General features: G+C 45.5%; 1 protein-coding gene across 1 annotated transcript in view; it reads left to right on the top strand.

The window, feature by feature from the left end:
• LOC126542094 (solute carrier family 12 member 2-like) overlaps positions 1-21,103 on the top strand; it is a 75,491-nt gene that overhangs the window by 35,651 nt on the left and 18,737 nt on the right. Inside the window, exons 2-17 of the mRNA XM_050189102.3 lie at positions 7,186-7,266; positions 7,536-7,611; positions 9,403-9,498; positions 10,121-10,260; positions 10,820-10,933; positions 11,042-11,153; positions 12,733-12,860; positions 13,417-13,635; positions 14,199-14,306; positions 14,471-14,594; positions 15,134-15,235; positions 16,178-16,333; positions 18,060-18,159; positions 19,975-20,086; positions 20,709-20,843; positions 20,944-21,050. Coding sequence (XP_050045059.1) covers positions 7,186-7,266; positions 7,536-7,611; positions 9,403-9,498; positions 10,121-10,260; positions 10,820-10,933; positions 11,042-11,153; positions 12,733-12,860; positions 13,417-13,635; positions 14,199-14,306; positions 14,471-14,594; positions 15,134-15,235; positions 16,178-16,333; positions 18,060-18,159; positions 19,975-20,086; positions 20,709-20,843; positions 20,944-21,050 — 1,910 coding nt within the window. The remainder of the gene's footprint in view (positions 1-7,185; positions 7,267-7,535; positions 7,612-9,402; positions 9,499-10,120; positions 10,261-10,819; positions 10,934-11,041; positions 11,154-12,732; positions 12,861-13,416; positions 13,636-14,198; positions 14,307-14,470; positions 14,595-15,133; positions 15,236-16,177; positions 16,334-18,059; positions 18,160-19,974; positions 20,087-20,708; positions 20,844-20,943; positions 21,051-21,103) is intronic.

Below are 21,103 nucleotides of genomic sequence, written 5' to 3'. Positions count from 1 at the left end.
AAGAATTGCTCGCGTACACCGTGCTTTAGGTGATCGAGGGTGACCTGCCGAGGTGTTTCACCGAGTGTGCTGCGAGCTGCGGTTGCCGCCTCTGGCTGGGTCGCACAAAGGAACTGGTATTAAACGTCGAGCAATAAAGGGCGCCGTAGGGGGCTAAACAGATCCGCGGGTTAAGGTCTAAGACCTTGATACAGCCTAGTAGTGGCGCCGGGTCTCACTTGAAATTCTTCTGGCCTTGCATCTGCGGAGGGGAGTCAAGTGGATGCGCCGTACATCGGCGCATTCGACGACCCCATCTTATCGGTTCGTCTTTGTCATGGGCCCGCGGTATCTTTTCTTGTTTTCTTAAATCTCCACTGTCGTCGTCACGTTTGTCCTACTTTAGTTGTTTGCTGTGTCACTGGCTCTGCCCGACTCCGGTCGGATGTCTCACAGTATACGCGAGTCCACGCCTCTAGGCGCTTGCATTTTTTTTTTTCATTCGGGACGTTTGCTGCAGTATTTTTCTAGATGAATCCTGAAGCGAGCAAATATATAGTAACTTCAATTGCACTTTCCTGTGTGCGTGTCGTGAGCTGGTCGGTTGATTTTGTTTTTTAAGGCCATAAGGTACTGGTTTGGAATTTGGTTATATCACAAAATGCCACCAGCTGCGTGCGCGCGAGATGTCGCTTTCAGCATCACCACACGTAGAGATGCATGCTTCAGCTTTCCTACCTTGTCTTGGTTGCTATAGGAAATTAATTCTACATTATAATCCTCCTTACTTTCGTATTTCTGCATGTCCTTATATCCCGCTTGCGGAAACATTTCCAAAACTTTCCCTTTCCGGAAATAGCGCTGCGTCATTGGGGTTCTTTCTCTCTGACGAGGCGCGCTGTTAGTATTCTTTGCGCTAACAAACTAATTAGCTCAACTTGGCATATTAATAACGTAATAACTACAAGCACATTCAGTACAGTCCAAGCGGTTGCGGCTTTATCTTAATTGAATGAGCTGCCATTATGAAGGAATCGTGATAGAAGGCTCGAGGAGATACGCAATCAAATCATTGATTATTTAGAACAAACTAAAATTGATTGATTGATGTGCTGGCTGATTTATTCGGTTCAACAAACGTCTTCGATTTCTTCGCAGCGATATTTTATTGGATATCACTTGTCACGGCCTCCTTTAGGCTGCCTTTTTGACCACCTGGTGTTCCTTAATGTGCAACCTGTGTACGGTAAAAAAAAAAAAAAAAAAATCAATTCTCTGTTAAAAAAAAAAATTGTGATCTTCATCACCACGCGAATTGCTTCTCTAGCAAATGAAATGAAGTCATTTCGTTACAGAAATAAAAAAAAAGTAGGTATAAGGCTTCTTAGGCAGAAACTGAGGCGTAAGCATATTTAATTTTCTAGGTGCACAAAAGCGTAGACGCATCTAACCGAAGACGAAGCTAACCACGAGGTGGTTAGCTTCTTTCGTAGGGATGCTTAGTAGTACAAGGTGCTTTGTCTGAAGAAGCTCAACAGGCAAAATATTGCGACAACGTGACAGCGGATTTCGGGGATAACGTTGAGGGCAGTCATAACGCCTGCGTTACGTCTGGCTAACTTTTTTTTTTCCCTTCTATTTCCTTTATTGGACCTGTACCCACTGTTGATGTCCTGTCTGTTAATACCTGTACTCTTTCCAAGGCAATTCCTTCGGCAGCGCGTTCCTTGACGCGCAGGCAGCACGGCTCTTTAGGTCGTTATCACGTATTACCTTCCTAATCGTGCATCGACAGATTGCGCAAAATGCGCTGACAAGGACCTATTTGACAATACGAGTGCCTTATCGATTGACGCACGCGCAAACACTCCAGCGAAAGCTACGCCTTCCGTCCGAAAACCGGTGACGTAACAATAAGTGTTCAAGCTACCGTTGCACACTCTCGTGCCTACCACGCACGCAAGATACATGTCGCTTAGGAGCTACACTCGAAGGACGCGTATTCGTCTGAGAAAGCGTCTATCTTGGGTCGACAATTGGAGGTCAAAGACGATGTCCAGTCTCGACTGCGCACTATATCGCGTGACCAATATTTTGTTTTATTTTTTCTGTTACATGCAAACTCGGGTGACAATTCGATAGCGTAAGATTTGTTTTTGTTGCACGGCTGGTAATGTCCCCAAGTAATAGTGTTGCTAATGGAGACGCCAAGGTGAAGAGCTACAGATTAATTTTTATGACCCGAAATCCTTTAACGTTCACCCAAGTCTAAATATACGACGGTTTTTGCACTCTACATATATCGGATTGCGGCTGCCGCGAACAGGATTCGGCACCGCGACCATGTTCGCAACTGAACACCGCAACCACAGAGCCGCAGTGGCTGGTCAAACGTGCATTAGGGACTTGATTTTTGCAAGGTTAAATATAGGCAGTGCGTCGGAATAGTCACAGACAGGGCTTGGGTTCTACGATTCATTCTATTAGCTACCAAGGGAATAGCTGTTTCTTTTTTTTTATTTCGTAAGTTAGAAGTTATCGTGATGTGACAGAGATTCCGGCTGAAACCAGATTTGAAACACGCTCTGGGTTCACATAATTGATGTGCTGAGAACTAACTGCTCATCACCATATCCAAACTACGTTGCCACCGCAAAGCGCATGGACTTTGTCCAGAGCTGACGTCATCACGCTGCGTTTGTTACATGGGATAGTAGCAGCCTCTGGTGGTGGTGGTGGTGGTCCAGTAATTTGCGGAGTAGTAAAAGATCGCGAGCTTGAACATTTATTCGTTTACTTGTTCATGCTTGATTCGTATCTTCTTAGCGCTATTCTGTGTCTGTAAATATATGAATAAATGAATGAGCGAGGAAATGTCTTTGGTGCAGTTTGGCTAGCATATATAAGGCTTCGTGCTAAGCCATGGTGTGGCACGATTACGGAAATAAAGGAGCTCCGCTTGATACGCGTACCGGGCGGTCAAACTTCATTCTTGACGTTGTCAAAGCCAAGTATCAAAATGAAAGAAATTGTCGCAACTATACGACTTTGATGCAACTGGAGCATTTTGCAAATACAATATAACCTAGTATAGGCAGACATTATGGAGTGGCTAATTTTTCATTTTTTTTTTGCGATGTGGGGCGTGTCTTACAGCTTAGTATAGTACTTACATATATATATATATATATATATATATATAATTATTATGTATGTATAAATATGTATAAAAATGATATTTTATAACTATACAGTGGCACAGTTGGGCATCGCAAAATTGAATTACGATAGTTCAGATCAAATCCGCAATTTAGAGCCAATTTTTCCACCTAACCAGAGTGCTTGTTTGCGATTTTAATACCATCTCGACCACAGAATACGAGGCGCGGTATTTAGAAGCATGTCCTCGTCAAAATTCCACAAAACGCACTTGACTCGTATAAAGATCGCCTTAAAGTTGAAACCTTGCTACATACGTTGTAATCATCGCATTTTAAATGTCGATAAAGTTGGTTAACTTGCAACGCATTTCTGAATCTTGTTTCTACGAATTCAGTCTACTTGTATCATTTTCCGAGGCATGCATTTACTCTTGTGGTATCGTGACACTTATAAGATTGTCAGTGATTACTTTGTAGCTCGTATTATAAAGATCTCAGCAACGTTTGTAACAGCAGAGGCTCCCATACTAATTATGTATATTCCATCCATTTTCAGAGATTTACAACGACAGCGCAACTTCTGTTATTCGACGCGCTCTTTTGTACCTTACATACGTGAAATTGGTCACTTTGCATCCAGGAAGCTCTCCGCGGTGCCATACTCTGGAACGCGGTTTGCAATCTGGGATTTCAGCAGAAGTGATTGAGCAGAATGCGCGTGATGTCTTGCCGGGAAGACCTAATTGAAATATTCGATTCGGTCTTAGAGCGTTTCAGTGGTATAGCTACCTGCTAAACATAATTTCTCTCTCTCTCTCTCTCTCTCTCTCTATATATATATATATATATATATATATATATATATATATATATATATATATATACACACACACACACACACACACACAGCATTGCGATGACAACACTGTTGCCACGGGTCGTGACAAGTGCCGCCATTTTCTCGGACACACATTCGATTGTAGCGCATCCGTACAGAGCAACCACGATTCACTCCATTTCGGCTGTAAAATGTAGTTTCACGCTGACGATCGTAAAATAACGTGGCAACGCGCAAGAGAAAATGGTGGTACGGGGGCAACATGAGAAGTACTGTCGATTCTTTTTGCTCTTCTGTCGTAAAATGTTGTTATCGGGCTATCTCGCTAAAAGCGAAACCGAAGGAGCTGCTTGAAACGATTTAGCTATTTAGCTTTTTCAAAATGTCTGTCTGTAGATTCGGCAGAAACAAGCCACAGTTGTTCATAATCCTTTAAAACCCTGCGATGGCTGCTTTTCTCGTTAGTTCGTAAGAATTCGGTAAAATTTGCTCTAGCGTTGCAGTTATTAGCTCCTGATTTTGCTTTCGCTCAACCATTTCCCTCGTTTGATAAAAGATAAACGAAAGGGAAACGAAAGGTGAAGGATATTTATTGTCCTCAAACATGGCCATTGGCGCGTTCTTCATTGTACAGTGCGCAAAATGGACCTTTGTACTGCCATGACAGACTTCATAATGGACACGCCGGGAGAGAGCCCACTTCACTCGAAAAACGACAGACGCCCAGCCGAGCCGGGTTTCCACTATTTTTTTTTCTTTTCCACGTGTGCACCTGTTTCTGGTGAACATAGCTTATCGTAAGCCACGGGAAAAACAATGGACACAACTGCGAACGTGACAGTCGGGCGCAGCACGGTTTGACCGCTTCCAGTATTGACACTTTCGTATCGGCACACCGCTTGCACATCTGCACTCCGCTGGCGTCTGATCCGGTGGTATAATCATTCAAGTGGGACACACACTTAGGCCTTGCCGTTGTCACGTACTATGGGTTTACCAGGAATTGGCGCTCGGGTTACGAGTGCATGGACTGAGGACGCTAGCTTACGAAAACTTTACAGTTGTGCTGGCGGTCACCGAGGTCACGAGGTAATTGTCGATCTGATTCTGGGTCGCCGTTTTGGTCCACGCCCTCAATCTTTTCGATAACCGATCGCTGTCGGAACGCAAACTATGACAATGGCCACCTTACCACGCACTTCTCATTATCAGAAGCGAGTGCGGACGGTGCGAGCGTGTAGAATGCTTCGGCGTGTTATTTTTTCCTTAACATTTTATTTGGGCGTTGTGCTCCCTTCTACTGCTACTTTGTACTTTTTTATACTTTCTTGCCGCTGTACAATGATTGCCTACAACTAACGTTTTGGAATGGCGCAACCCGCCGTGGTTGCTTATGGCTATGGTGTTGGGCCGCTAAGCACAAGGTCGCGGGCTTGAATCCCGGCCACGGTGGCAGCATTCCGATGGGGGCGAAATGCGAAAACAACCGTGTACTTAGATTTAGGTGCACGTTAAAGAACCCCAGGTGGCCCAAATTTCTGGAGTCCTCCACTACGGCGTGCCTTATAATCAGAAAGTGGTTTTGGCACGTAAAACTTCATAATTTAATTTTTTTTTTTGGAATGGCACACTTGCCCATGTTCGTTAAGTGCAAGTCTGAAGAGACCATGGATCATCTTATCTGCCACTGTGCTCGCTTCGATAAACGACGACAGACTCTCTAGTGTGCCTTGAATAGACTGGACAATAGGCGATTCACAGAAGCAAATATCTTGGGAGCCTGTACGAAAGCCCACTCATTCCTTATTGGAATGTACGACACACCGATCTTGGACTCGTGCAACTGTGAAGAGACGATCGAGCACGTTTTGTGTTTTTGTACTCTTTATGACAGCGAATGCAACGCTCTTCAAAGGGTGCTAAACCGATTAGATAACAGACCATTTTCAGACTAAGATTCTCGAACCATGGCCCCACGCGTCGCAGGGTTACAAAGCGACGCGGGCACTACTACGTTTCATGAAAGCAACTGGCCTCAGTGAGCGATTATAGGCGTGAAGTTATGGACATCCATACGTATTCACATCGATAGTACCTTGTTCCCCCCCTCTCCCTTCTTTCCTTCTCTTGATCCCCTTCCCCTGCGTAGGGTAGCAAACCGGACGTGCGTCTGGTTGACTTCCTTACCTTTCCTTTCTTCCTTTTCATCCTCCCCTCCTCCTCCCTTGGAAGCCTAGCTGGCCTCACAGCTCATCACCCCAGAAAGCTATTCGAGCTCTTCTACAGTACCTGAAGGCGACAGACTTGAGTGCCTGACTTTCTCTCTCTTTCATTCACTTGTCCTCCCCCTCCCCACGTGTAGGGTAGCAAACTGGACAAATTCTGGTTAAATTCCCTGCATTTCCTTCCTCCCTTTTCTTTCTTAAGGTGGCATACTAAGAACGATCTCCAGTAGGTTAACCTCTGCCCCCGACATTTTTTTGCCCTCTTCTAGAACTGAGACTACTAAATTATCGTCCACTGAGCGTAGCAGCAGAAGCTTATCATAAGCCATATCGGCGGCAGCACTTCTGCGTGTCAGTAAACAAGAGCGCACTTTCTGTGGCTTTGCCGCATAGCTTTTCTGCGATACGGAGAAGACAATGGCTCGGTCCTGCGAGTGCCAAGCGGACAGAAAAGTTGAAAAGGCAGTAGACCACAAGTTACAGGACTCGCGTAACCGGAAATATATATTAACTTATAATACGAAGACCTTTTGGAGGATTGCCTTATTGAGCACACGGTATATATTGGCGGACAATGCCGAAATTATTCGTGCATTGTTAGAAAAAGCGGTGCTGCCACACATGTTATGTAGGTGTGTGCATGTGAGAGGCAGCGTCATATAAATGTGCGTGTCTACGAATAAGTTGTTTCTCTTTGCAAAATTAAGTGCTTCCTGGGTGGCCAGCAAATGATGATTTGCACTGATAAGTGACCGAAAAGCTTTTGACTCAGCATTTAGTCTAATCCACAACCTGTACTGTAATGCGTCGCCTCGACGGCGTCTGCAAATTGTGTTACCAGGAGGTCGAATGTACGGCAACATTAAACCAGTGACAAAACTGCGCTAAAGATACAGTTCATTATGCTTGTTATTACTGCTAATTATCGTGTGCTGTGTGAAAGCTATTTGCTCATAAAGCTTGTTTTTTATCTTTCCGCCAGTCGAAGTCCTTCAGCGAGAAAATTCAGGGCGAGGTCAACTCATCGACTGCGGTCAAGTTCGGCTGGATACAAGGAGTGCTGGTGAGTTTCCACGTTTTGGAGTGATAGTAACGCTTATGCCTTGAAATTTACAGTGTTAAAAGCGTCGTTGGTAGGAGAGGCGTATACTAGCTCGTTCTAGAATTGTTTGTCATCTTCTGTGCTCTTGTTTCTCTGGCATTTCCTTTTTATGCAATTTGCAACACTGCCAGACAATCACTTTTTATGAACTCGATCCTTCCTTTCCAACGGTTCTTGCCCGTGCATTTCCGAGATTTTGACGTGTTCCGTGTATTTCACCATCTGGCCAGGTCCGATGCCTTCTCAACATATGGGGTGTGATGCTGTTTCTTCGGCTGTCCTGGGTCGTAGGACAAGCTGGAATTGGTGAGTGTTGTAATTTTAGATGGAAATGTATAAAGCTGGAGAAAAAAGACAGAAAGTGAGGAGTGTGCCAATGTTTTTATGTTTAGGAGAGAGAGTCATAAGAGAAAGGCAGAGAGGTTAACCAGGCTGAGCGCGGTAGGCTACCCTGCACTGGGAAAGCGGGAAAGGGGACTGAAAGAGAAGGAAGAAAGTAGATCACAGTCTCCACTGTTACGCCCACAAGCGCACACAAGTCACAGGTTGTCGTACAGGCTGGTGCATTTCAAGAAACGCACCAGCGCCTTTGGGGCCTTGCACATTGCAGGTGCGTGAGTCCACGGGTCCAAAATCTTCTCTCTGAAAGGACGGTCGTCAAAGTGCTCCAAAGCTGTACGAAGGGCACTCCTCTCGTATTCGTGTGTAGGGCAGTCCCACAGAATGTTTGGCCGTTTCTTCGACGACACATTTGCTGCAATTGGGACTGTCCGCCATTCCAATTATATATGAGTAGGAGCGCCTGAAATCCAAACACAGCCTTCACTTTTTGAGCATCGAGCATTCAAGTGCACTATTAGTTCTAGTATGGCGTTAGTGTACAAGACACCATTAAATGCATCTTCGCAAGAAGTTACTAGTAGCGTTGTTGCTTCCGTTTGCGTCTTGGTAACTTTCTTTTTTTTTTTTTAATCCCGAGGTAATACTTGTTTTTCAGGGTAAACATCCCCACTGATACGAAGTATGAAAGAATGCTCACTAGTTCAAAGGGTCATATCTGCAGTTTGACAAATTACGCGCCGTAACAGTAAGTGAGCTATCGCACGCTAGAACTTCAGGCACCCCGTATTCGACGTTAACTGTCATCACGAGCTGGAGTGACGTTGTAGAAGGTGTAGCGATTGTTTGATGTGTCAATGTAATTACGACCTTCTCACCCGGCAGCTTTTCCACCAAAAGTTTATTTTAAGGCAACACTGGACAGGAATAACTTATATACGCATGTGAATTCTATGTCGAAGTCACCATTGGATCCAGCGCTGACAGTTTTAACCCAATGTATGCTTGTATGCGTGTAAGCATCGAAAGTTCAGCGATGAAATGTTGCTAAAATGTGTGCTGCTTCAAGAACATTCGCGGTTGTGCCTGCGTTTACTCCACTCAATTCTTCAAATAAGACAGTCTTTAGGGTAAGTGACAGCATTTTTTTCTTTATCCGTCGTTTTCAATGTCTCCAAGGTTACAGAGTTATTCAAGGAAATTGGTCGCTGTTTCCTCATCCGGACTCATAAGCAAGGGCATTTTATTTCACTTTGCGCAACCGTTAAGGAAAAGAAAACATTCGGGGTGTGTTTAGCGCGACGGTTTTAAGAGAAACGTTGTTTCCGGTTGGCAGTAACTTGAGAATCTATAGGTCGTAAAAGTACTTTGGGAAATTAAATTTTTATATTGAAACTGTGTATAGCAAACCTTGTTTCGGGTTATGACAGGAGCTTTCGAAATCAGCTGCAAGTTGCAGTCACGAGGAGATATCGAATTTGGCAAGATACGCATTCTTTTCTCTCAATTTTCTAGTGTAAATTCTTTAGCATTCATTCTTTAAGTGCGGCACATTGCGTTCGCGCTAAGCGGAGTGCGGTGTAGTCGTCTTAAGGTAAAATCTGTCGTTATTGGAAGTATACGATGTAATCGGAAGTTGTACTGCAGCACGAATAAAATGTTCTCGGGACTTCTTTTTCTTTAATTGCAGTCTAGTGGCTTCAGCTACTCAGCAAAGGTTTCCAGAAGCGCAAGAGTTTAATTGTTCAATCATTGCAGGTCTCGCCATTGCCATCATCCTACTAGCATCAGCAGTCACCATGCTGACAACGCTTTCCATGTCGGCAATTTGCACAAATGGAGAAGTAAGAGGAGGTACGTAGATCTAGGGCGAGTATAAAACGAATCGGTTTTGAGAAAAAAAAAAGGAACACATCAGCATATAAGTTCAAATGGTGCGTTTTCTTTCTAACATATGACGCAAAAACGTTCATGTGCGAACGAGTTTCTACGTATGTACAACTGAAGCAATAATGCTTTCTTGCGGACTAGTTGGTTCATACTTGAATTATAAGCTTGCTACGCAAGGTGCACAAGAAGATAAAAAAAAAAAGGAGGGCGGGACAGAGGGCAGACCGAAATAAAGTTGGTAGTCTGCGCTCTGCCCTCCTCCTCTTTTTTCTTGTGCATTTTGCACAGCTCGTTAATAATTCAAGTACAAATAAAACTTGTTAAATGGCAGTATGCACACCAGCTGAGGTAGTACTGGTAAAACCAAAGTAATTAATATTTTTGAACCATTATTTTCATCTTTCTGACTCACTTTCCACCGTTTGAATTAGCAAACAAGATGTTTGTCTAGAAAGCATCTCTTTGTTTTTGTGATAAAAATGTTTGTTCATTAAGAAAGTGCGCGGTCAGAAATATATAGCACTAGACTGTAGTCGCCGCCATTCTTCGCACTATCCACCAAATTTTCTTTCAATACACAATGCAGGTGGGACGTACTACATGATATCACGGAGTCTTGGGCCGGAGTTTGGCGGCGCCATCGGGTTGATTTTCTCATTAGCAAATGCTGTAGCCGTTGCCATGTACGTCGTCGGTTTTGCAGAAACCGTGCAAGCCGTATTGAAGGTGAGGACTCGAATCATAAGTGTTGCTAGCGCCTCCGTTTATTTTAATAAAGATATTTCGTAAAAGGCAAGGTGATGTGATTTATCGACGTGAAAAAATATTGTTACCCATCGCTGCATTCTTGCTTTCACATATTTGCGTTCGTGCATATTTTTGTTTTTTTTTGCACTGGATCGCTTAGCATTCTCATTTACACAATTATGACTGCCCCCAATGGCTATAAAAATGTATCTTATTCTTGTTGCACGTAACTGGGCATAGTAGTACTGGAACGTTAAGCGTAATGATTCGCTGTTCGACGTCACACCACGTTTAAAATGCCTTCTACGATATTTCTTTGTCGTACGACTACGAGACGTGTGAGTCTTGCTGCTTTAAGTTCTTGTTTTGGCACCCTGAAATTGACCTATGACGAATACCTGCAACAATGCTAGAGCCCCACATTTGCTATCCGCTATTAGTATCGCCTAAAAGGCAGGCGTCTGCGGGAAGGGATGTCTCTTCGATGCGGTTGCGAAGCTTTAAACTGTGGTTTGTGTGGTCGCTATCCAACCCGCAGAGGCAAGACCAGCTGATTGTGGACGGTGACATGAATGACATCCGCATCATCAGCTGCGCCACGGTGGTCGTGCTTCTCTGCATCGCGCTCATCGGCACCGAGTGGGAGTCCAAGGTGGACGGATTTTTGCTTCGACTTCTCCGGTCGTTGTAGTGCAATGCGTTCTTACATTATAGCAGCTATGCTCACTCTTTCTTTCTGACACATTGCATCGGATGCCAGGCGCAAATCGTGCTGCTCGTGATCCTGTTGGCAGCCATGGTTGACTTCGTTGTCGGGTCCTTCTTCGCGCCCACCACAGACCTCTTGGCCAAGGGCTTCGTTGGCTACTCCGGTGAGTCAGCCGCGGGCACGAAATGTGGCTCTGCCGGTCTTGCCTAAGCACGCTGCATGCTTGCTTTGCAGTGTGCCGTGTACGGACTCTTGACAATCTGGCGAGAAGGTTCTGCAAGCTTTACATTCGCAGAAAACAAATTGACGGAGCACTTTTCTGCTTATTGCTTTATACCCTGCCTGTGACGTCTCCGATTGTGTGTAGAAGCTTCACAGTTTGTATTTCTGTCAGGGGCCCCTAGAAATTGTCTGATTTTCCCCACCATTGTTACTGTTACAGTAATTATACCGTTACTCGCTCAACACGGCTCACGGATCAGATTTGCACTTTCTTAAAGCTTTATGCGGGAGGGGAGGCAGTGCCGCGCATAATCACATGTGGCAAATTTTCGAGGCCGAAGGGCAAACTTGCATGAAACAAATATTTTTTTTCATCACACCGAACAGCATGCTATAGAAATGAACACACACACAGACCGTTTTGCGCGGCATGTAATTAAGGCCGGAATTTAAAACGCTTTATAAGACAGCAGCGTTGATTAGAGAGCGAACGTGTGCAACCGACATTCTACCCAAGATTAAAGGAATAAATAGAGATGGGGGTGGATCACGATGAATGCGCGGAGCAGACAACCGGCGGTCTGTTATACCGATGCCACACAGGGAGCTATCGATCGCGATGTAATCCGATCGGGATCGCATTCTTCAACCGCGATTGGCTCGCCTCCGCCACTTCCGCTAAGGAGCCGATCATTATCGGGATATTCAATTGCAATCGAGCTAGATCGCGATCAAAAGTACCCTGTGTGGTACCAGAATTATTCAGGTTACCCGCCGTGGTTGCTCAGTGGCTATGGTGTTAGGCTGCTGAGCACGAGGTCGCGGGATCGAATCCCAGCCACGGCGGCCGCATTTCGATGAGGTTAGATTTAGGTGCACGTTAAAGAACCCCAGGTGGTCGAAATTTCCGGAGTCCTCCACTACGGCGTGCCTCATAATCAGAAAGTGGTTTTGGCACGTAAAACCCCATAATTTAATTTAATTATTCAGGTTGCGTACCAAGGGAAGGGAAATGGAGCGTATAGAGGCGGCTGAGCACCAAGTTATGTGACGAAATTAGGAAATCTGCAGGCGGAAGACGGAGTGAGTTGACACAAGAGAAGGGTAATTGGAGATCACTGGGAGAGGCCTTCGTCCTGCTGCGGGCATAAAATAGGATTATTATCATTATCATTATTATTATTATTATTATTATTATTATTATTATTATTATTATTATTATTATTATTATTATTATTATTATTATTATTATTATTATTATTATTATTATTATTATTATTATTATTATTATTCCGACAGATTGACTCTCTGTCCATGGAACAAAGTTCAGGCGTGTTTTTCTTCTTCCAGCGAGATTTTCACTGCGCACTTGGCGCTCGCGAAGCGCTGCCCGAAATGTCAAACTTCGAGAAGGGCAAACGATTCAAGTGTCCGGTTGTGCCATTGAAAACAATACGTTTTCTCGCCGCGGCAAGCTGTGGGCACTTTGTGTGAAAAAGTTGTTCGTCTCATTTTTGCAGGCACTCTGTTCATGGAGAACTTAAAGCCGGGCTTCAGGGACGGCGAAACTTTCTTCGACGTCTTTTCTATTTTCTTTCCGGCGGCCACGGGTATCTTGGCCGGTGCTAACATCTCCGGCGATCTAAGGGTGCGAAATTGAAAAACCTTCCTTTGTTTTCTAAAATTATAGACGAGTCGTGAGCGCATCGCCGAGAATTTGCAGCGATGCGCACACATTAGGCAATTAACCGACCTTCAACGATTCCTATCTATTCAGGGAGGCGATGAGAAATACGCAACCAGAAGATAATCATGGTTGTTGGAAGGAGATGTCTATATCGAATGCTCTTGAAGTGTATGTTCTTAAATGCTCTGAATTCACGAACATCAGCCTGTGATAACGAATACAGAACTGTGGGAAATAATACTACATCTAATAAAGCGTTTCGGGCGCAAATTGTAAATCAAGAAAATGATGCGTAGGTATTGTTCGGCGCAAATGACGTTCGACGTAGCTGGGCGATCTACTCCACGTTAACGCAGTTTCTAAATCAGTTGGCACAATCTTAGCAAGCGATAAATGCCCACGCAAATGCACTGAGTTTCAAGTGATGATTCAGCCCTGTCCCCGAAACTTCTTCACGGTGTAACAAGATCGAAGTTCTCAAAGCTTTCTCGTTCCCACCCTCACACCACTCGTGCAGGACCCTCAGAAGGCGATCCCCCGCGGCACCCTGCTGGCCATCTTCATCACGACCGTGTCGTACATCGCCTTCGCCGTCATAGCCGGCACCACAGTCCTGCGTGACGCCAACGGATTCCCTTTCAACCTTACCGAAGCCGGAGTCAACTTCGCCGACATCTCCAACTGCACCATGTCCGAGGCTGACAAGTGCGAGTACGGACTCATGAACTACTTCCAGGTACGGCCACTCTTTCCCGATAGTCCCCCTTTGCGCACTGGCCCAAAACTGCGCATTTGCGTTCTGATCACGCTGACACATATGTCACTAAACTGCAATAACTTTTGCTGGAGCTTACAGATTTCTTAAGGTTGTTTACATTCCAGAGTTCGCCTCCCCCTTGTCAACGAACAGAAGCAGCTATAGGGTGTGCATACAGTTTTCAGAATCTGTGATATTTATTAATTTCATTTTCGGTGGCTTTTAGAAATAACTGGTATTTCCCCAGATATATTTGCAGCCTTCATCAATACCAGCATTGGTAATGGCTTCGGTAGGCGTATTCTGTAAGAACTATTTTCCTCCAATTCCACTCATTTCTTTATCATTCGTCTCTCCGAATGGTCGATCCCGGGGTTAGCGGTGGCGTGACTTCGTCCAAGCCAATGAAGAAAGGTCAAAAATATCGAAAAATACTTTTTTTTTAAGGCTGCATTCCAGAATACGGCCTCCGCCCCGCTGTTTCTAACGAATTTGAATGAATCGCAAAGCAAAAACATGGCGCCTCGCCTGTGCCATCGCAGGTCATGGAAATGGTGTCCGCTTATGGCCCACTGGTCATCGCCGGTGTCTTCGCTGCCACGCTGTCCTCGGCGTTGGCCAGCCTGGTCAGCGCCCCCAAGGTCTTCCAGGTAAGTGACCACTGCCAGTCTTGTTAACAGACACAGTGTGCACTGTTGGTGCGCTGTTAATGACTGAGAAAGAAAACATAGCGTTATTTCTGTACTCAGAACATCACCCACCAATCGTTACTATCAGTTCGAAGTAGTGAGCATGCCCGTTTCCATGGTCACAGGCTTTGTGCAACGACAAGCTCTTCCCGTACATCCACTGGTTCGGCAAGGGCTTCGGAAAGAACAACGAACCTCGGCGGGGCTACCTGCTCGCCTTCGGCATTTCCCTTGCGTGCTGTGCCATCGGCAAGTTCACTTTCGTTCTCTGAGCTCGGTGAAGGGTCTGAGGATTTGTAGCAGTACTTGTGTAAATGCGGTGGGTCGATGGCGACGAGCGCAACCAACTATTATTCTTTGTGCGTGCGATTTGCTCCGTGTTCTTTTTAATTATTACGTTCTTACTTGTAACACAACTCGCAATTCAAGATTTCAAAATAGTGAAACGTGCAACAAAAATTACGTGTGTTTAACACGGCTCGGTAATCCGCAACTGATTACACGAATAGCTGTTATATCATCTTCACGCAGAACGATCTCACTTAAGTATCTGATCAAGACGTAGGACTTCATTTTCCTATCTGATATTGTAATTAAGCAGTTGAAGATCGCGACAGCGTGCTTCTAGTTTTTCTATAGGGTTTCTGTGCATTTCATCTTTTTCGCGCCTAATGGCCGACCGCTCTAGCTGAGTTTCTTGTACTCTTTGTTCTAGCGCCCAGTTCAATATATATATTGTTACTTTATAGACACTACTCACCTGAAGCCATGGCCTTTCTTTTTTGCAGGCGAGCTTAACGCCATCGCGCCCATCATATCCAACTTCTTCCTCGCGGCCTACTGTCTCATCAACTTCTCCTGCTTCCACGCTTCGTTCACCAGGATGCCTGGTGAGCATACTGTACTTTCAGCAGAAATGAGGACACATTATTCACTTTTCAAAGCCCAACGTTGTCAGACAACTGGGGTTAACGGTTTTTCTTTTGTGATGTAAACTACTGCAAAATAAGATTTACAATTGGCTGGGATGGACGGTGCTTGATTTTGCTTCTATAAAAGCAGATATGTGATGGACGTTAAACAGATTGGAAGGCTTATGAACTCCAATGTTTCTCAGAACGTCGTTTTGTTCGGTATAAACACTGTTAAGCGGGAAAGAGAGGCACGCTACTCCGACCACAATAAAACAAAAAAAAATTTACCAAAAAGGACTGTTCGAACCGCGCAGCATGGTTAACATATGTATTTGGGCTTTCTGTTTGTAAACAAGGCTCCCGTATGGAGATAGAGAAGTCCTTTTCATTTCGCTAAATTTTGGTCAGCGGAGCATCCGATTGCTGCCTTTCACAACGAAAGACTTGTTTCCTTGTCACAACGCCTCGCTGCTTGCTTTTATATCGCGTAAACGACTAAAAAAAGGGTCCAGAGTGGAAGGGTAAGTTAAATACTGATTTCATTTATGGTGTAAATAATTACGGTAGTTCCTACTGCAGGCAAAAGTGAAGAAAAATTAAAAACGACTGATGTCATCGCGTACGCTCTGACATTCGAGGGTTGTCCTTCGTTGCCACACTTGTGCAAAACGCGTCAATTACGACTCATTTCTTTGGTTCGAGTAATCTTCCTTTTTTTTCTGACTACGCGTACCTAGAGAGAGAATTAGGGACGTACCCGCTCATCGCACGCAGTCGGCCATAGTGCTTTCACACGTCGATGTCGCATGTCTTGTCGGATGTTTTTCGCCGAAACTGTGGCGCGGACTTCGTAAATGCCATGAATGTGAGCGCTGAACTCGGTCGTACTAACCTTCCTTTGCTTTTCCATAAATGTAGGTTTCCGGCCTGCGTTCCGCTACTACAACCTGTGGGTGAGCCTGCTGGGTGCCATTCTCTGCCTGAGCGTCATGTTCATCACCAATTGGCCCACGGCACTCGGCACATTCGCCATCATCCTCGGACTCTATATCTTCATCTACAACAGAAAGCCTGGTACGTCCGAACGCTTTCAGCTCTCTCAACCTTCGGCGAGGTCATCGGGCGCTTTTCAGGAGGATCGCTCCCAAGTTTATTTCGGCAACTGTTGTGTGAACTGCGCCCATCGCGCAGCTCACCAACTCCGCTGAGCACAGCGCAAGCTACGAATCCTATCGTTGCCGGATGCATGGGTATGGCAGTCAAGAAACCTTGTCGCCGTAAGACGAGCAGTAGTCTCGAGGCGCAGGAACATCGTTGAAGGGAGGCCGGTTTCAACGACTCTGTCCTCGTCTCATGTGCAGGCAAAATCCTCAGGGTGTTAAAACCCTCCAAACGCCACTTTTAGCAGCGTAGTAGTCCACTTGAAAGGGGTAAAAAAATAGCGCTAATGCCCTACGTTCCTTCTCTCACAACGCATGTTTTAAACAATTGGGACCAGATATGGTGTCAGTATTGTTTTCGCCTCCTAATAAACTAGGTAACGTGGGAGCAGCAGTCAAAAGAAAGAGAGAAAGGATGGGAAAGAGCTGTAAAATAAACCATAGAAAAAAGATCGTCCCCTGTAAGGTTGCCGTTGTCTACCAAATCCCTTTTTCCTGCGGCCTTACGTTTTTGCATAGGGCAGACCGGCCGATGCATTAATGTGAGGCTAGCGGAGCACCAGAATTCTTTAAGACAAGAAATCTACAAACCTGGCAAAGCGCTGTTTCTAATGCGAGTGTAAACCGTTCTTTGATGATAAAAATCCTGTTTATTCACCCTGATAGCAGTAAAGTGGCGGAAACATTTCACATAATGAGAAAAGGTAGTGGCTGTGTTAGTGAGCCTTACGTAGCCTCATCTTCAAAGGGTGTTCATCTCACCCGCGACCACGAGGCAATGTTTTGGTAATGACAAGTGCTTCTATCTTGTAGTTTTGACATTGAGCATATGCACACGCTTGATGTAAGGCTTCGAAAAGCACTCGTGTTTTCCCAATAAACGCAGTTTTGAGTCAGCGCCATGTGTGTCCCATTCTCTTTTTTGTGTGCTGTGTCGGTAGCGATGTTTTTAAACATTATGCAAAACCAACAACTCGCTCAATCTGTCGTTCTTCTTCCCACCTTACTAGTTCGTCCAGATGACCACACTTCTGCAAGACATTGACCGCTGGGTGCAGCTAACCATTACGTGATTCTCTTTCAGCTAAAATTACGCTGAAGAGGATTAGCATCGAACTGTCGGTGACACACGCTGCTGGCTCCTACCATGCTTGGATGATAGCGCCAAATTATGTTTTATGGATTCCATGAGACGGAGCATTCGTGTGCTGCTTCTCTGCGCGAAGTAGTCAGAGATTCTACTTGTAAGTGCAATGACCCTGCTTTAAACTGGGGCCATATACTATGTGCCGAATGCACATACCGTATCCCTGCACTTAAATCCGGACAAATAATTTGATGATCATTTACCTTAAGCATTTCTCATAGCTCTGAGGCTGAAGTATATTGTACTCAAGTTACATACAATATCCGATAGGAATTGCTGGGTTTACTTTTTTACTCTGAACAGGAAACAGAAACATGTGCATTTGAGACAGCGACATACACGTGCGATAGCTTTGTGCCCACGGTCACTTCAGTTCCAGCGCCCTCTGTGCCTCGCTATTCGATCTCCCTCAAGGCACGGGCCCTAGAAGTGCTCTTGCGAAGGCGTTTATAGCTATTTGAGTGCTCATTGCCTGCACAACGCTGTGATGCAGATGTCAACTGGGGTTCGTCGACTCAAGCGCAGACGTACTTGGATGCACTCAACAGCGTCGTGAAACTCAACCACGTCCGCGATCACATCAAGAATTACAGGTGAGGTGCCCTGCTTTTTCATTCGCTTTGGTTCCTGGGAAAGTTTTACGATAGGAGCTCTTTGGGGCAGGAGGAGCTCGTTGAGGGCCTTACAGCTTAGCGTTATCGCAGCAGCCACTTGCTAGCTTTGCGCCGAGCTATCTAACATGCGCGGTCCGCACCAGGCGCGGCGTCTGGACCACCAGCACCAGTTGTCATTTATTCACACTGTAATCCTTTGAAGCCATTACATAACGGCATACACGTAATGACAAGATAAAAAGTTTACGGGATGCGGCATCTGAGCAAAAGAAATGTTCTTGGACCTGAGTAAACAGCCTGGATTTCAAATGTGTAACGTGTACTAGTGTACGCGAACAACATAGTGTTATATTGTTTTAATGGCTGCAAACAAACGCTGGGCTGACAGGCGTCGTATTCGCGGAACCCGAACTCTAAACTTTTGACCCTGTCTGTGCTTGTAAGTCAGTAACTCTGCGGTAACAATGGCAACGAGAATATGGTAGCATTATATGAAATCCAAGGAAGAAGTACGTAGTAAATGATAAGGCCCTCGGCGTGTAATGACGTTTAAAGCCGTACAAACGTAAAAATGACATTTAATAACATAAGACACCATAAGAGGAATGACAAGAAAATTTAGGCCAGCGTGCGACTTCAAGGGAGTGGCTTTGTAGATGCAGCACGTTCTTTTGTGAAATGATTCGCAAGGAGTTTCGCGCGATTTTTGTAATCTCTACGTGTGAAGATATTATCGGGGACTTACAGAGAGCTATTGCGCGGGGAACAATGAATTGTTCAATATGGGCTGTACAGCAGGAAATGCGGGTTGACGGAAGGCTGTGGCGGGGATGAACAGGCTTTCGAAGAGACGATTTTCAAAGTTTGCGCCTTGAGCATGACTGAAAATAGAGAGAGACAGGAAAGGCATAGAGGTTAACCAGAGGCACGTCCGGTTTGCTGCCCTGCACTCGGTGGAAGCGGTATAGGGAAGAAAAGAGAGACGAGGAGATATAGAGACCGCAGTTTCGCGCGCATTTGAAAGTTATTGGATTATATAAAATGGCGAGATTAAGTTATGGGGCTTTACGTGCCAAAACCACGATCTGATTGCGAGGCACGCCGTAGTGGGGGACTCCGGAAATTTTGCCCACCTGGGGTTCTTTAATATGCGCCTAAATCTCAGTACACGGGTGTTTTCGCGAAATTCAAGTGACGGAAGACGGAACGCGCTTTAAGCAGGCCATTGCTAGATTTCTTTCACGAGAGAGAGAGAAAGAGAGAGGAAAGGCAGGGAGTTTAACCAGGGTGAGTTTCCGGTTTGCTACCCTGCACTGGGGTGGGGGATATGCGGGTTGTAAATACGACAAAAAGCGAGAGGGGGAAAAAGGAACAAGAAATAAAGAAAACAATTGCTTTGGATAGTCCGCAGTGGTAAATCTCATAGCTCGATACTGAATAGCCTAGAATTAAAGGGGTAGGTATTCTTGTTATGGCTGACCAGTAGATGAAACATACTGAAGTTCTCAGCTGTGAAATTTAGACGTGCTAGCTATATGATAGCATGTAGTGTGCGTGGCACTTCAGAGTAGGTTGTCTTGACGCGTGGGATTATTAAGAACGTTACCAATAGCATGTGGGCTCCGACGTGTTTGTAGCATAGCGTAGGTCGATAAAACTTGCCTTGTGATAGGCATTTGCTTCACGGTGTGTATAGGCAAAAAAAGAAACACCACGAGCTTGAGAAACCTGTCTCGCTTAAATATTTGTCGTGTGTGTGCGCGTGTCTTGATCATTCGCCTCCGACTGCTACAGGCCTCAGATCCTGGTACTTACTGGAAACCCGGCTGACCGCCTGCCTCTCGTCGACTTCGCCTACTTGCTCACCAAGAAGCTTTCCCTCATGGTATGCGGAGACATCCGCAAGGTGAGCCCACAATTATGACGTCACTCACGGACGTAGTTTGCGTTCGCAGTACGCGTGCACGTGCTTCGAAATGTCAGCGACATTTCAATTGCGTGAAGTGGTCCACCATGTGACCAGCAACTGCCTCAGTCCAGCAACTTCGACACAGTGCTCTCGCGGGGGCTGAAGGGACGTGGCACCTTGCCTCGGCCTCGATGGCCGCATTTCGACTCGGACACAATGCAAAGTAACCTGTGCACCACGAAATTGGTGCATAGTAAAGAACCAAGTTGAGCCGCATTGTGAAAATTAATCCTGTCCCTAACTTTCATAGCCCCTGCGTTGCTTTCGGACGTTAAATATTATTTGCCATTGAACGCACCAAAAGAAAAGGTGGCAGCAGTATGAATAAGTGACACATCCCGTTTCCTACCTTTCACCGGGAGAAAGGGCAATGCAAAAGATCCGAGGAAGAGAAATGCGTGCGCGCGTCCTGACGCTCAATTTTGAAAGCACTTGTTTTTCTCCTGAATGTCTGGATGGAGTTCGACATAGGTTTTAAGATCTGCGAAGTGAACCAGTCCTCTACTCGGGTTTTTTTATGCCAGCTGTTCAAGAGTCTTGCGTTGGTTTCCCGTTCCAGCCTCCGGTGTCCTACAGATCTCGCAACGCCTTAACGTCCAAGGCGTACAGCTGCTTCGAGCAGCGCAAGGTCAAGGCCTTCTACAGTGTGGTCGTGGACAACAGCTTTTCTAAGGGCGTCCTCTCGCTGATACAGGTAAAAAGCTAGCGTGTGACACTGCCGAGTCATTAGCACTCACTGCTTTCTTTGATGTGAAGTTGCTGCAATGTTTGCTGTTTTCTGCTTGTTGCAACAGCTCGTCGGTGTTGGCAAGCTTCGGCCCAATGTTGTCCTCATGGGCTTCAAGGCTGACTGGCAGACGTGCCCGAAGCAGGAACTCCAGGAGTATTTCGACGCCATTCAGTGAGTCGGGGTCATATACGAGGTGCCCAGTGGCGTAGCCAGAAATTTAGTTC

Source organism: Dermacentor andersoni, chromosome 2 (assembly GCF_023375885.2).
Source record: "Dermacentor andersoni chromosome 2, qqDerAnde1_hic_scaffold, whole genome shotgun sequence".
Classification (NCBI taxonomy): domain Eukaryota; kingdom Metazoa; phylum Arthropoda; class Arachnida; order Ixodida; family Ixodidae; genus Dermacentor; species Dermacentor andersoni.
The sequence above is the reverse complement of the archived record's forward strand: the minus strand, read 5'-3'. Positions and strand labels throughout refer to the sequence as shown.